General features: G+C 37.1%; 1 protein-coding gene across 2 annotated transcripts; it reads right to left on the bottom strand.

Annotated features, from left to right (window-relative positions):
• Positions 1-2522: 2522 nt before the first annotated feature.
• LOC120576895 (uncharacterized) lies at positions 2523-12940 on the bottom strand. Of its 2 annotated transcripts, XM_039827516.1 has the most exons (5): positions 12915-12940; positions 4062-4214; positions 3844-3976; positions 3249-3710; positions 2523-3175 (listed from the first exon to the last, which is right to left on the bottom strand). In XM_039827516.1, the coding sequence occupies exons 2-4, from the start codon at positions 4208-4210 to the stop codon at positions 3357-3359; spliced, it is 636 nt and encodes a 211-aa protein (XP_039683450.1). In that variant the 5' UTR covers positions 4211-4214; positions 12915-12940; the 3' UTR covers positions 2523-3175; positions 3249-3356. The 2 variants fall into 2 exon arrangements, with proteins under 2 accessions (XP_039683450.1, XP_039683451.1); XM_039827517.1 differs by lacking the exons at positions 3844-3976; positions 4062-4214; positions 12915-12940 and having other exon boundaries at positions 3249-3435.
• Between the last annotated feature and the right edge of the window lie 2333 nt (positions 12941-15273).

Below are 15273 nucleotides of genomic sequence, written 5' to 3'. Positions count from 1 at the left end.
TTTATTTTTTGGAGATCTGCTTTGTAATTTCGTAGTCTTTCAGCGCATGCTCGATTCTTCAGAAAGTTATAGTGTGTTGCTCAATTCTTCTTCAAGTTTCATAGATGAATCACACAATTACCTACATGTTTTATTATAAGATATTCAACTGTTATGGATTAAGTGCAAAAACCAAGCATATGCTTACTAGCCAAATCAAAGTATGATATGCACATTCAATATCATGATCCAATCCAATTGACCTATGAATTGCACGATTAAGTGTAAAAGATTTGTTTGCATATAACATTATATTAGATCTAATTGTTACATACTCATACTCTGGAAGCCTTACTACCAATAATGTTACCCTTATCCTATTCGACATCGAATTAACGAAATAGCTTAATGTTACCCTTATCCTATTAGACTTCAAATTAAACATTAATATTATTCTTTAGAAACTAAAGAATAATATCAAATCCTAAATTAATAATAATGCTACAAGAGAAACCTAAAATCTAAATTAGTTCATCGCTCCACTGACCTTGCAAACATCAAATAATTTTAACTAGAATCATACAATTATAATCTTATGCCAATAGGAAGCTAATGAGTCTCAAAACAAATTAGGATTAAAACTCAAACCAAATAAAAAAACAGAGATTAAAAAAACAGTGGCGATGAGGTTGTTTGAGAAGAGGAAGAATAAGTGCGTACGTATAGAGAGAGAAAAGAAAGTGAATATCTCTTTTCACTAATTATAATTATAATAACAAGGTTTAAATATACCTTTAGTCCTTGCACTTTCATCAGATGTTGGCATTGGTCTCTACACTTTTTTTTTGTTTGGAATTGATCCCTGCATTTTGTAAAAATATTGGTATTGGTCTCTCTATTAACTTTCTGTTAAAAAAAAACACAAAACTATTGGTATTGATCCCTGCACTTTGTAAAAATATTGGTATTGGTCCCTGCACTTTGTAAAAATATTGATATTTGTGCCACGTGGCGTGAAATGATTGGGCCACGTGGCACTTCGTTGGTTTTGTGTTTTTTTTTTTAACAGAAAGTTAACAGAGGGACCAATACCAATATTTTTACAAAGTGCAGGGACCAATGCCACACAAAAAAAAGTGCAGGGACCAATGCCAAAATCTGATAAAAGTGCAGGGACCAATGACACATTTAAACCTAATAATAATAAGGCAAATTCTACGTACACCCAATAATTTGAGTGTACCGGTACATTAAATTATTAAATTAATAATTAAACGAGTTGTTTTTTGAAGAAAAAGAACTATTTTCTATAATTGACAATTACAATAATTAAATCCTATTTACCAAAAGCGTCGACGAAATAAAATTTACTTTTTTCGAATTTTTGTTACATATAACAAAGAATATTGATTATTTTTTATAAGAAAATGTTGAAACTCTAATATAATTCGTATAAACGATGAAATGATGTTTTTCTTATAAAATGGTGTTTTCTAAAATATAAATATTGATAAATAACTCTTTATTTCTTAAAATGATAATTAAATTATAAATTTTTTGTAGTAGGAGTACCGATACACCTCAATTTATGAGGTGTATCGTAGAAGTCCCCAAATAATAATAATAATAATAATAATAATAATAATAATAATAATCCCCGTGAGTTTAGCTCAGTTGGTAGGGATATTGCATATTATATGCAGGAGCCGAGATTCCAACGAAAGTGGTCTTTGGTTCAAGTCTCGGCAAAGTTAATATTCTTTTACACTTTTGGAAAAATGCAAATAGCTTTGTGACGGAATACAAACTACTAAAAAAATTGGGAATAGAGACGGGCAATATCCGTCTCTAAAATGAAAAAAATCTGTCTCTATACGTCTTAGTGACGGAATCAGAGACGGAACAGGGTCTGTCGTTGTTTTTGTCGTCTCTAAACACTGTAGAGACAAAATTTCATTTTCCGTCTCTGATTAGAGACCGAATAAATCCGTCTCTAACAAATAGAATCCGTCACCCACACTTTTCTGAAAGCTAAGCAGAATCCGTCTCTGCAGAGACGGAAAATACCGTCTCCAATATAAATAATCCGTCTCTAAAATTTTGTCACAAAGGTTAAAATTTCCGTCTCTATTAATTAATATTCCGTCTCTGTCGTTGTTTTTGTCGTCTCTAAACACTGTAGAGACAAAATTTCATTTTCCGTCTCTGATTAGAGACCGAATAAATCCGTCTCTAACAAATAGAATCCGTCACCCACACTTTTCTGAAAGCTAAGCAGAATCCGTCTCTGCAGAGACGGAAAATACCGTCTCCAATATAAATAATCCGTCTCTAAAATTTTGTCACAAAGGTTAAAATTTCCGTCTCTATTAATTAATATTCCGTCTCAACAGAGACAAACGGAAATTCCGTCTCTAAATTTTATTTGTTAATTCCATATCTAAATTTTTTTTTAAATAAAATTATTTGACTCAATATTGTCACTGTTTAGTGCTAAAACAATGTTTAAAATATTTATTGTATTTGCTACATTTAACTCAAACTTTCAAGAATGTCAATAATATTTTGATACCCATCAAGTTAGGAGAATTCATAAAAACAAAATATCATCACAAAATATTAAAGGTAACTAAACTAAAGTTTATCATCAATCCACCTAGTAGTTACCAAGATAAGTTTACCATCAATCCACTTAGTAGTTACTAACATAAAGTTGTCTAAAATATAAAAGACCATGATATGTTTGATCTAACAAAAGATACCAAAATAAAAGCAACCAATTAAGCTAAAGTTCATCTATCTAGTTGTCACCATTATCACCTTCTCCTTTCGGCAGAATTGAAGTGTTCATATTAGGCACAATATTCCCAATCATTTGCTCCAAGCGCTCCATCTTTTGTTTTAGCGTTTCTTGTTCAAGATTTTTCTTTTCAAGTTCAGCGGTTAATGCTTCAATCTTAGCCTCCATAGCAGCAACTTTTTCAGAAGAAGGTACATCAGTAGAAATTGAGCGTGACGGTCTCAAAGATTCTTTGACAACAGCAGCTTGAGATCCTAATCCAAATATGCGCCCCTTCTTGTTAATGCCTCCAACAATTTCCATATAAATATCATTGTGAATTTCTTCAGTAGGTTGTTGACTACTAATCTCACCACTTTGAGAGTGTTTCTCAAACATTTGAGTTTGGTACATTTCCTGCAAAAAAGAGTTACTATTAGTAATATAATTTAGATATATGAAAGAGAAACAAAAATGTGAGTATACATACAGCTATCTTAGCTTGTGTTTCATTAAACCACCCATCTGGTTTCCCTTTTGGTCTATGAAGTTTGTCATAAATCTCAAACCATGTTGGTTCCCTATCCAATTCCACTCTCTAAAACATAACCAACAAACAACAAGTTAGTATGAACATTTTTACACTGTAATTTAAACAAAAAGAATCACTAACCATTTTTTTGTTATGCACTCTAGCAGATATGGATCCTCCACTATGCACATTGTGCCCAACTTTAGACTGCCTGTTTTGTTTATTAGTCAAAGAATTTTTTTGCCATTTCTCTTCTTTCCATTTAACCTCCAACTGTTTCAAGTTGTCTACACCAACCCATTCACCTTTATCTTCACCACTACGCACCTTGAACAAGGCATTTTTTAATGCCAAAGACCCCCTACTATTAAAGCTCTTTTTAATGTTAGCTTCATCATTTGCAAGCCACTTGAATTTAGCCTACAAACAAAAAAATGTCATGAAGCTACGTATTTGAAAAGGTAAATCAACTTTCAACCTAAGTAACAATGAAGCTTCATATTTAATATCATATAAATCAAATAGGTTAAAACAACATATATCACAAAAATACCTTAAAATCATTAAACCAAAGCAACGGTACTTCCTCATTTTGTTTTGCATCTTTCCAGCATGACCACGCCCCACCAAAATTTTCCTTGAAAATTTTTGTTATAGCACTCCTCACTACCTCTTCTGGATAAAAGCTGAAAGTGTAAGAAAAATAACTTGTAAGATGCAATTTAAAACATTATATATTTCTATAGAATTATAATATAAAATTAAAATTACTTATTTCCAAGTTCTGATCTTATCCAAATTCGTCCATCTGATCTATCCTTTGACCCCCATTTGATGTTATTTGGTGTGTAGGATGATGTATCTGTGTCTGGATTTGCTTGTGAATTGTTATCAACGGGAGGATCTTGTGGCATATCCATAGATGTTCTGTAACACCCCGTTACCCAAAAGCAATTAAATAGCATATAAACATCAGAGTAATCCCACAACGGGCATGCTACGCGTCATTACAATTTTTTTTTTAAATAGAAAATAAAACTATTTAAATCAAATCAACTTATTATAACTGAAAACATAGCAGCGGAATAGTTTTCAGAATCCATCTCATCATGAATATCCAACAAAAGTCTATGGCATTAAAGGCCTTAACATAATCCAACATCATAGTTTAAAGACAATAAAAGGCTCCACACCACAAGTTCCAAAATTTGATACATGGAAGGGAAAAGCAACAACAACAAAGATAATCAATATTCCCATCCCACGTATCAGAGCCCTAGACACGACAATGAGCCACCACCTACTACTCAGGATCACCTGCAAGTTACCCATAGGAAGGGCAACATTTTCAAGCAGAAGGGGTGAGATTCACAACAATAAATATAGATATTAAAATCATCAATTGAATCTAACACCCTATAACTTCAAATGTAACATTTTGTAAACATTCATAACTATTCACAAGATACAACCACATCATCATAATCATCTATTTAATAGGTATGTATACAATGTACATAACTTCAACAACATCAACAATACACCAAATCCACAATGAATACATATTTATATGAATGTATATCCAACATCAACATCAACCAGGTAATAACCGAAATAACAACCGAGACTCATGCAAATGACATGACCACTGCTAAGACACCATCTTAGACTTCTTAATGAAATGCAATTATGCATGTGGTACCAATCAGGACCGAAGCCCTCACCGCTTTTGAATGGTTAAAGCATTCATCAGGACCGAAGCCCTCACCGCTGTTGAGCAACTAGTACTCCAGGACCGAAGCCCTCACCGCTGTTTTATGCATATGCAATGGACCTACTTGTGTATATCTACATACAACTGACCATGCAATGCAACTCCATGTGACACCACTTAAACAACATGTATGATTCAATACTTTGCATACATTTCATTCATCATCAGTACTCATCAATTCAGCGATCAAATCAACCACAATAATACATAATTACATGAAACTATGCTCAACACAACAACATTAAGGTACTACCATTCATGCACGAAAATCAACATTCAGGAACTGAGTAGCTCGCCTCACGAGCACATCTGCTCGCCATGGCGAGTTCACAAAAACACTAGCTCGCCATGGCGAGTTCAAGGCGAACTCGAGGCGAGTGAAAATCAGGTACTCTCGGGAAAAAGTGACATTTTCTCACTCAAACTCCAATTCTAAGCTCCCTATTCATCTTTTTAACCTAAAACTTTCACCATTCATCTTTATTATCATCTAGGTACCTTAAACCATCCCCAAAACATCTTATAACAACTTTTCAAAATTTAAGTTTTGTCTGGGCTTACTCGCCATGGCGAGTTGGGCTGCTCGCGAGGCGAGCTATGAAGTTGCTCACTCGCCATGGCGAGCACAGCTACTCGCGAGGCGAGCGATGAACTTCTGTACGGGCAGAAATCTGGTTTTTCCCCAAAATCCCATTTTTCTTCCAATCACTCCCCAAATCAGTTTACAGATGCAAATTAACTTTCTGTATACACTTAGAACCTATTTCTAACATCAAATTCATGCTTACAACATCAAAACTCACAATTTCAACATAAAACCCAAAATCCCCAATTTTTACCAAAACCTGTTAAACTCAAAATCAGACTTTAAATTCTACACTATTGAAGTAAACCCCACCCTTACCTTAGAAATTGACGAAGAATGCACAACAAAATCAACTCTTGGTTCTTCCTTGGTTCTCTCTTGCTTTTCTCCCAAAACTGGTTCTACGTGAAACTGGTTTCTCACTTCTCTGTATTAACTTCCCACTAAAATGTAACTCCCTTCTATTTACACTTAACTCCCCATAAATTCTATTAACTACTATTATTTCCCAAACTCCAAAATAATTACCATTTCATACTTATTTTAATTATTATTAAATAAACCGTATAGTAAAATAATGTACCACATAGAACATCCAAAAATCACATATATATAAATACATGCATATACTCCACATAAAACACCAACATCATATATAATAATATATATATATATATATACTCCTCATAGTTTCAAATTAATTAAATAAATAACTAGGGCGTTACAACTCTCCCCAAATCACAGAATTTCGTCCTCGAAATCTTACCTCAAGCAAACAACTCCGGATACGACTCCCGCATCTTACTCTCCAGCTCCCAAGTCAAACTTTCACCAGTCGCTCCACCCCAAACGACTCTCACAAGAGGTATCTCTTTACCTCTCAAGGACTTCACCTTTCTGTCATCAATCCTCAATGGCATAGTCTCAACTGTCAGGTTGTCCCTAACCTGCACATCATCATCCCTCGGAATCACATGAGAAGGATCCGCAACATACTTTTGAAGCTGAGAAACATGAAACACATCGTGCAAGTTCGAAAGATGTGGTGGCAACCCAACTCTATATGCCACAGTACCAACTCTCTCTGAAATCTGATACGGACCAATGAACTTAGGAGTCAACTTCCTCGACTTCAAGGCACGTCCAACACCCGTCAAAGGAGTGACCCTCAGAAAAACATGATCACCCTCCTGAAACTCAAGATCCTTCCTTCGCTTGTCATGGTAACTCTTCTGTCGACTCTGCGAAGCTTTCATCTTTTCTCTTATCAACCTTACTTTCTCAGTAGTCTCATGAACCAAATCCGGTCCCAATACAACACTCTCACCCGACTCAAACCAGCATAAAGGAGTCCTACACCTCCGACCATACAAGGCTTCGAACGGTGCCATACCAATACTCGAGTGATAGCTGTTGTTATAAGTAAACTCAATCAAAGGCAAGTGATTGTCCCAAGCTCCACCTTGCTCAAGCACACACACTCTCAACAAATCTTCCAATGATTGAATTGTCCTCTCCGACTGACCATCTGTTTGAGGATGATAAGCCGAACTCAACTTCAATTTCGAACCCAAGGCGTCCTGTAAACTCTTCCAGAACCTAGAAGTGAACCTCGGATCTCTATCCGACACAATACTAGACGGAACACCATGAAGTTTCACCACACTGTGAATGTAAATCTCTGCTAACTGTGCTACCGGATAACTAATATTGATAGGAATGAAGTGTGCCGACTTCGTCAACCGGTCAACAACTACCCAAATAGCGTCATGCCCTCTCGGAGTGTTCGGTAGACTCGTCACAAAATCCATAGAGATACTGTCCCACTTCCACTCCGGTACATCTAACGGTGTCAACAACCCTGCAGGCTTCTGATGCTCAACCTTGGACTTCTGACAAATCAAACAGGCATAAACAAACTGAGCAACATCTCTTTTCAAACCGGACCACCAAAACAATTTCTTCAAATCATGGTACATTTTTGTAGCCCCTGGGTGTATACTCAACCTACTCTTGTGACTCTCCTCAAGAATCAACTTCTTCAACTCTTCATTGTCAGGAATACAAACTCTACCTCTGAACCTCAGCACACCCTGATCATCAACTTTGAAATCACTATCCTCAGTGTCATTACCAGAAGTCATCAAATCAACAAACTTCAAATCCTCTTTCTGAGCTTCTCGGATACTGTTCAAGAAGTCACTATCAATTTTCAACATTCCCAACTGTATACTCTGGGGTGACAATTCACAGACAAGACTCATATCTCTGAACTGTTCTAACAACTCAAACTCTTTCACCATCAAAGCAGACATGTGCAAAGTTTTCCTACTCAAAGCATCAGCAACCACATTGGCCTTACCACGATGGTAATTCAAACCAAAATCAAAATCCTTCAGTAACTCTAACCACCTCCTCTGCCTCATGTTCAGTTCCTTCTGGTCAAATAAATACTTGAAACTTTTATGATCACTGAACACCTCAAATCTGGAACCGTACAAATAATGCCTCCAAATTTTCAAGACAAAAACCACCGCAGCTAACTCCAGGTCATGTGTAGGATAATTCTTCTCATGAATACGCAACTGCCTAGAAGCATACGCTACTACCTTACCATCTTGCATCAGAACACCACCTAAGCCCAGCTTAGATGCATCACAGTACACAACAAACGGTTCTTCTGGTTTAGGCAAAATCAAAACAGGAGCAGTTGTCAACCTTCGCTTCAACTCATTGAAACTACTCTCACACTGAGCATCCCACACAGAAGACTTACCCTTACAGGTCAACTGTGTCAACGGAAGAGCCAACTTCGAAAACCCTTCTATGAACCTGCGGTAATAACCAGCCAAACCCAGAAAACTTCTGATCTCAGTTACCGACTTCGGAGTCTCCCATTGTGATACCGCATCAACCTTTGAAGAATCCACTGCAATACCACTACCAGAAATAATGTGACCCAGAAAACTTACTTCACTTAACCAGAACTCACATTTTGATAACTTAGCATACAATCTCTTTTCCTTCAACACTTGCAATACAATTCTCAGATGCTCAGCATGCTCCTCCTCATTCTTGGAATAGATTAAAATATCATCAATAAATACCACAACAAACTTATCCAGGAAAGCATGGAAAATTCGGTTCATGTACTCCATAAAAACACCAGGCGCATTAGTAACACCGAAAGACATCACTTTGTACTCGTAATGACCATAACGTGTCCTAAAGGCCGTCTTCTGCATATCTTCATCCTTCACCTTTATCTGATGATAACCAGACCTCAAATCAATCTTACTGAAAATCTTAGCACCAACCAACTGATCCATCAAGTCGTCAATTCTAGGAAGCGGATATCTGTTCTTGATCGTAACTTTGTTCAACTGACGGTAATCTATACACAATCTCATACTACCATCCTTCTTCTTTACCAACAACACCGGTGCTCCCCAAGGTGAAACACTGGGTCTTACAAACTTTTTATCTAACAGATCCTCCAACTGCTTCTTCAACTCAGCTAACTCAGAAGCTGACATACGGTACGGTGCCATCGACACCGGCTTAGTTCCTGGAACAAGATCAATTGAAAATTCAACCTCCCTCTCTGGTGGCACATCAGGAATCTCATCAGGGAATACTTCTGGAAATTCATTCACTACAGGTAAACCATCAATCACAGCTTGATTTTCTAACGACAATTGTGCCATTAGAGAATACATCAGGATACCATCACGTTCAAACTGTTTCATCTGTTTTGTAGACAGAAGCTCAACCTCACCTTCTTCTTCAGCAGAAGAGAAATGTACCGTCTTACTAAAGCAGTTGATATGAACTCGATTATACTCTAACCAATTCATACCAAAAATCACATCCATACCCGTCAACGGCAGACAAACTAAATCAATCACAAAATCTCTACCAAACATAGATATAGGACACCGCAGACAAACAAGAGAAGTGGTTACTGAACCCTTAGCTGGAGTTTCAACAACCATTTCTTCTTTCATATCAGATACATCCAAACCCAACTTATATGCACATTCAATAGCAATAAAACAATGAGTAGCACCAGTATCAATAATAGCAATTAAAGGAGTACTATTAAAGAAACAAGTACCTCTGATAAGTCGGTCCTCATTAGGAGTCTGCGTACCAGTCAAAGCAAACACCTTTCCACCAATTCTAGTCTTCTTCGGCTCAGGACACTGTGAACTGATATGGCCTTCCCCATTGCAATTGTAACAGACAATGTCCCCACGCTTGCATTCAGCTAAACTGTGACCCTTCTGACCACACCTGAAGCACTTCCTATCATCTCTTCCACAAACATTACTCTTGTGGCCTTTCTCACCACACTTGTAACAAACAATCTCAGCTGGAGCATCTCTCCTCTTGGGCCTCCTATCATCACCCATCTTCTGCTTTCCCTTGTCAGCAGGAGCACTGTAAGGCTTAGGACGATTCTGTTGTCCCTTACCCCTCCTCTCACTCATAATCTTATAATGAGCTTTGGTGTCTTCCTCATAAATTCTGCACCTGTTAACCAACTCAGAAAAGACTCTGATCTGTTGATACCCAATGGCTCTCTTGATGTCAGCCCTCAGCCCATTCTCAAACTTGATACACTTGGAGAACTCAGCCGTCTCCGCACTGTAATGAGGGTAGAATGTGGCAAGCTCCACAAACTTAGCAGCATACTCTGTGACAGACATGTCACCCTGTTTCAACTCCAGAAATTCAATCTCTTTCTTACCTCTGACATCCTCTGGAAAGTACCTGCCCAGAAACTCCTTCCTGAACATAGCCCAAGTTACTACATTACCATCCTGTTCCAGCACAGGCAACAGACTAATCCACCAATCATCAGCCTCTTCCGCTAACATGTGCGTCCCAAACCGCACCTTCTGAATCTCCGAACACTGCATGACCCTGAATATCCTTTCAATCTCCTTCAGCCACTTCTGAGCACCGTCAGGATCATACCTACCCTTGAAAGTTGGTGGATGATTCCTCAAGAAAGTCTCTAGCATCCTGGTTCCATCACCACCAGTCTCGACCTTAGGTTGCTGTTGAACAGCTTGAGCTACAGCCTCAAGCGCAGCAACTAAAGCAGCATCACTACTTCCAGTCATCTCGAGATTCTACACGACAAACAACAACTCAGAACAACAACAAAAAGCAACATTAAAGTTGACACTCTATCCTAGGTGGCTCAACAAGACTCTACTACTTGGCCGGACGGACCAACCTGCTTTGATACCAAATTGTAACACCCCGTTACCCAAAAGCAATTAAATAGCATATAAACATCAGAGTAATCCCACAACGGGCATGCTACGCGTCATTACAATTTTTTTTTTAAATAGAAAATAAAACTATTTAAATCAAATCAACTTATTATAACTGAAAACATAGCAGCGGAATAGTTTTCAGAATCCATCTCATCATGAATATCCAACAAAAGTCTATGGCATTAAAGGCCTTAACATAATCCAACATCATAGTTTAAAGACAATAAAAGGCTCCACACCACAAGTTCCAAAATTTGATACATGGAAGGGAAAAGCAACAACAACAAAGATAATCAATATTCCCATCCCACGTATCAGAGCCCTAGACACGACAATGAGCCACCACCTACTACTCAGGATCACCTGCAAGTTACCCATAGGAAGGGCAACATTTTCAAGCAGAAGGGGTGAGATTCACAACAATAAATATAGATATTAAAATCATCAATTGAATCTAACACCCTATAACTTCAAATGTAACATTTTGTAAACATTCATAACTATTCACAAGATACAACCACATCATCATAATCATCTATTTAATAGGTATGTATACAATGTACATAACTTCAACAACATCAACAATACACCAAATCCACAATGAATACATATTTATATGAATGTATATCCAACATCAACATCAACCAGGTAATAACCGAAATAACAACCGAGACTCATGCAAATGACATGACCACTGCTAAGACACCATCTTAGACTTCTTAATGAAATGCAATTATGCATGTGGTACCAATCAGGACCGAAGCCCTCACCGCTTTTGAATGGTTAAAGCATTCATCAGGACCGAAGCCCTCACCGCTGTTGAGCAACTAGTACTCCAGGACCGAAGCCCTCACCGCTGTTTTATGCATATGCAATGGACCTACTTGTGTATATCTACATACAACTGACCATGCAATGCAACTCCATGTGACTCCACTTAAACAACATGTATGATTCAATACTTTGCATACATTTCATTCATCATCAATACTCATCAATTCAGCGATCAAATCAACCACAATAATACATAATTACATGAAACTATGCTCAACACAACAACATTAAGGTACTACCATTCATGCACGAAAATCAACATTCAGGAACTGAGTAGCTCGCCTCGCGAGCACATCTGCTCGCCATGGCGAGTTCACAAAAACACTAGCTCGCCATGGCGAGTTCAAGGCGAACTCGAGGCGAGTGAAAATCAGGTACTCTCGGGAAAAAGTGACATTTTCTCACTCAAACTCCAATTCTAAGCTCCCTATTCATCTTTTTAACCTAAAACTTTCACCATTCATCTTTATTATCATCTAGGTACCTTAAACCATCCCCAAAACATCTTATAGATGCAAAATCCCATTTTTCTTCCAATCACTCCCCAAATCAGTTTACAGATGCAAATTAACTTTCTGTATACACTTAGAACCTATTTCTAACATCAAATTCATGCTTACAACATCAAAACTCACAATTTCAACATAAAACCCAAAATCCCCAATTTTTACCAAAACCTGTTAAACTCAAAATCAGACTTTAAATTCTACACTATTGAAGTAAACCCCACCCTTACCTTAGAAATTGACGAAGAATGCACAGCAAAATCAACTCTTGGTTCTTCCTTGGTTCTCTCTTGCTTTTCTCCCAAAACTGGTTCTACGTGAAACTGGTTTCTCACTTCTCTGTATTAACTTCCCACTAAAATGTAACTCCCTTCTATTTACACTTAACTCCCCATAAATTCTATTAACTACTATTATTTCCCAAACTCCAAAATAATTACCATTTCATACTTATTTTAATTATTATTAAATAAACCGTATAGTAAAATAATGTACCACATAGAACATCCAAAAATCACATATATATAAATACATGCATATACTCCACATAAAACACCAACATCATATATAATAATATATATATATACTCCTCATAGTTTCAAATTAATTAAATAAATAACTAGGGCGTTACATGTTCCACTTTGGGAATGAGATGGAAGATAGTTGTTATACCCTGTTTTTGGACCTAAAAATACTGGGCCCAATTTCATTTCAAACTTTGTCAATTATCAAATTTCAACTGCACAGTTCAAATTGTCTCTGCCTCGCAGTATTTTCAATCACAATTTTACCTATGTTTTTCTTGCATAAAACCTTTTGAAATGTCTTTACTTGTCTTGTAAGTCATTCAAAAGTGTCTCTGAATCATTACATTGCTTTTTCTACAGTTTATTTCAAAATTTGCAAAAAGTCATACAGAAGGGTATTTTGGTCATTTCCTGCAGTGGGACCCATTTTCATCCTTGTGACTGTCTCTGAGTCTTTTCAGATTGATTTTTAACATTTCATCAGTAAACCCTGCTAATTTCATTTCAAACTTGCGTCTGAGTCAGTGTCAAGTCAATTTGAGTCTGTTTAGGTCATTTTTTTAGCCCTAGGGGCATTTTGGTCATTTCACACAAAATTTTGGCATGGGGAGGTTACTTTGAAGTACCTCATTTAGGCCATTGGTTCGTTTTAGTCCGTTTTGTCAATTTTATTTTAGTTTCACTTTACGTTTTGTCAGATTGCCAATTTTATTCCAATTTTATTTTTATTTTACATTTTGGTCCCCAAGAGGTCCAAAATTGCGTGTCAGTCCAGAATTTTCTTTTTTTTACATTTCAGTCCTTTTTGTCAATTGCAGTTTAGTCCCTTTTTTTTTTAAAATTGCAAACAGGTCCCTCAAGTCAAAATTACAGGGCAGCGCCCCTTTCTCAGTCCAATGCCACATGTCAGCTTTCTAATGGTCCAATCACTCACACATGTCAGCTATAAAAACAACACAGTGTCAGATTCTCAGGATCAGATACACAATCATTGAAATCACCACAAACAGATTCTTTTTCTCTTTCCATTCAGTTACAGATCAAAACAGAAAAAGTCTCAAGAACAAAGAAAAACCCTAACTGTTTCCAGAACCAGATTCAGCAACAAATTCACCAATTCTCAGAGATTCACCGATGAATCTTCATCATTGAATTGATTCCCCTGCAATTCAAGGTACGAATTTCTCACCGGAGGCGAGAAACTCCAGCACCGATCACAGAGGAGAGGAAAAACGTGAGGAAACGCGAAGCCAGAACCAAATCGCAAAACACAGAGAAGAAAGAAGAAGAAGAACGCGAAGGACTGTGAAACCAGAACTGTGAAACCAGAGCCGTACAACCAGAAGCGCAAGGCCGGAACCACAAGCCAGAATCACAAGCACAAGCCAGAATCACAAGCACAAGCCAGAATCACAAGCACAAGCCAGAATCACAAGCCAGAACCGCAAAGCACAGTGGAAAGGTAACTTTCCGCGCTTTCCTTTTCCTTTTTCTTTGTTCTAAAAAAAAAAAAAGTTTTCCTCAAAGTTCAAGTTTAGATCTACTCCGATTCAAAGCTCTTTTGAAAAATCTAAGCTCGGATTCGAGTAGTACGTAAAAAAGGATGTTTGAAAACGTAAAATTTTTTTGAATCGGAGCAAGGAAAGTTTTCCGGCGGCGGCGCCGCCACCTTGAGGTGGCCGGCCACCGCGCCGGAGAAGCTAAGCGTGACCGGAGAAGACAACCGGATTCTAGAGAGAGGACAGACTCTCTCTCTCTAGAATCCAAAGTAGAGAGAAGTTTTTTTTGAGGATTTGGTGTTTTTTTTGTTGAAGTTCCTTTTATATACTCTTTTGTTCCCACGCGCGCGCGTACATGCTCTTGCTATGCTCCTTCATATTGTGAACCATCAGATCTGGATTGTTCCAAGATCTGATGGCTGTTGTGTATTTGATTTTGTTTCCTGTGTATGATCTTTTGTGTGGAGTATGTTGCATATTCTGTTTGAACCGTTAGATTGTTGATCTAACGGTCATTGTGCTTCCTGCAATTTTACACTATCTTTTATGCTTTTTTCTGGACCCTTTGATCTTTGATCAAATGGCTGTGATGTGATCTTGAGAGCTTGATCTGGACCTCTGGATTCATCCAACGGTCCAGATTAAATCCTGCTGAGTTTTTTTTTTAACTGCTTTTTAATTGCGTTTAAAATACCTTTTTTACACTTTCTTGGTGTTTTATGCTTCTAAAAAATTTTCTAAAAATATTTCCCTATCATTTTAATTTTTCCTCTAAGTATTAGAATTTATTTGCTTATTTTTTGCATTTATTTCCTTTACTTCGTTCTTTAATTTTTGCTCATTAAAATTCCATATATGTTCTTGATGCATTTTTACATATTGTGATTGATAAATTCTCATGTTTTTACCCCTTTTTATTGCATATTCATTTGGTGCATTTTTCATCATTTCCATTATATTTTTCCT

This window comes from Medicago truncatula, chromosome 7, assembly GCF_003473485.1.
Source record: "Medicago truncatula cultivar Jemalong A17 chromosome 7, MtrunA17r5.0-ANR, whole genome shotgun sequence".
Lineage (NCBI taxonomy): Eukaryota > Viridiplantae > Streptophyta > Magnoliopsida > Fabales > Fabaceae > Medicago > Medicago truncatula.
This window is presented reverse-complemented; position numbering and strand designations above follow the sequence as displayed.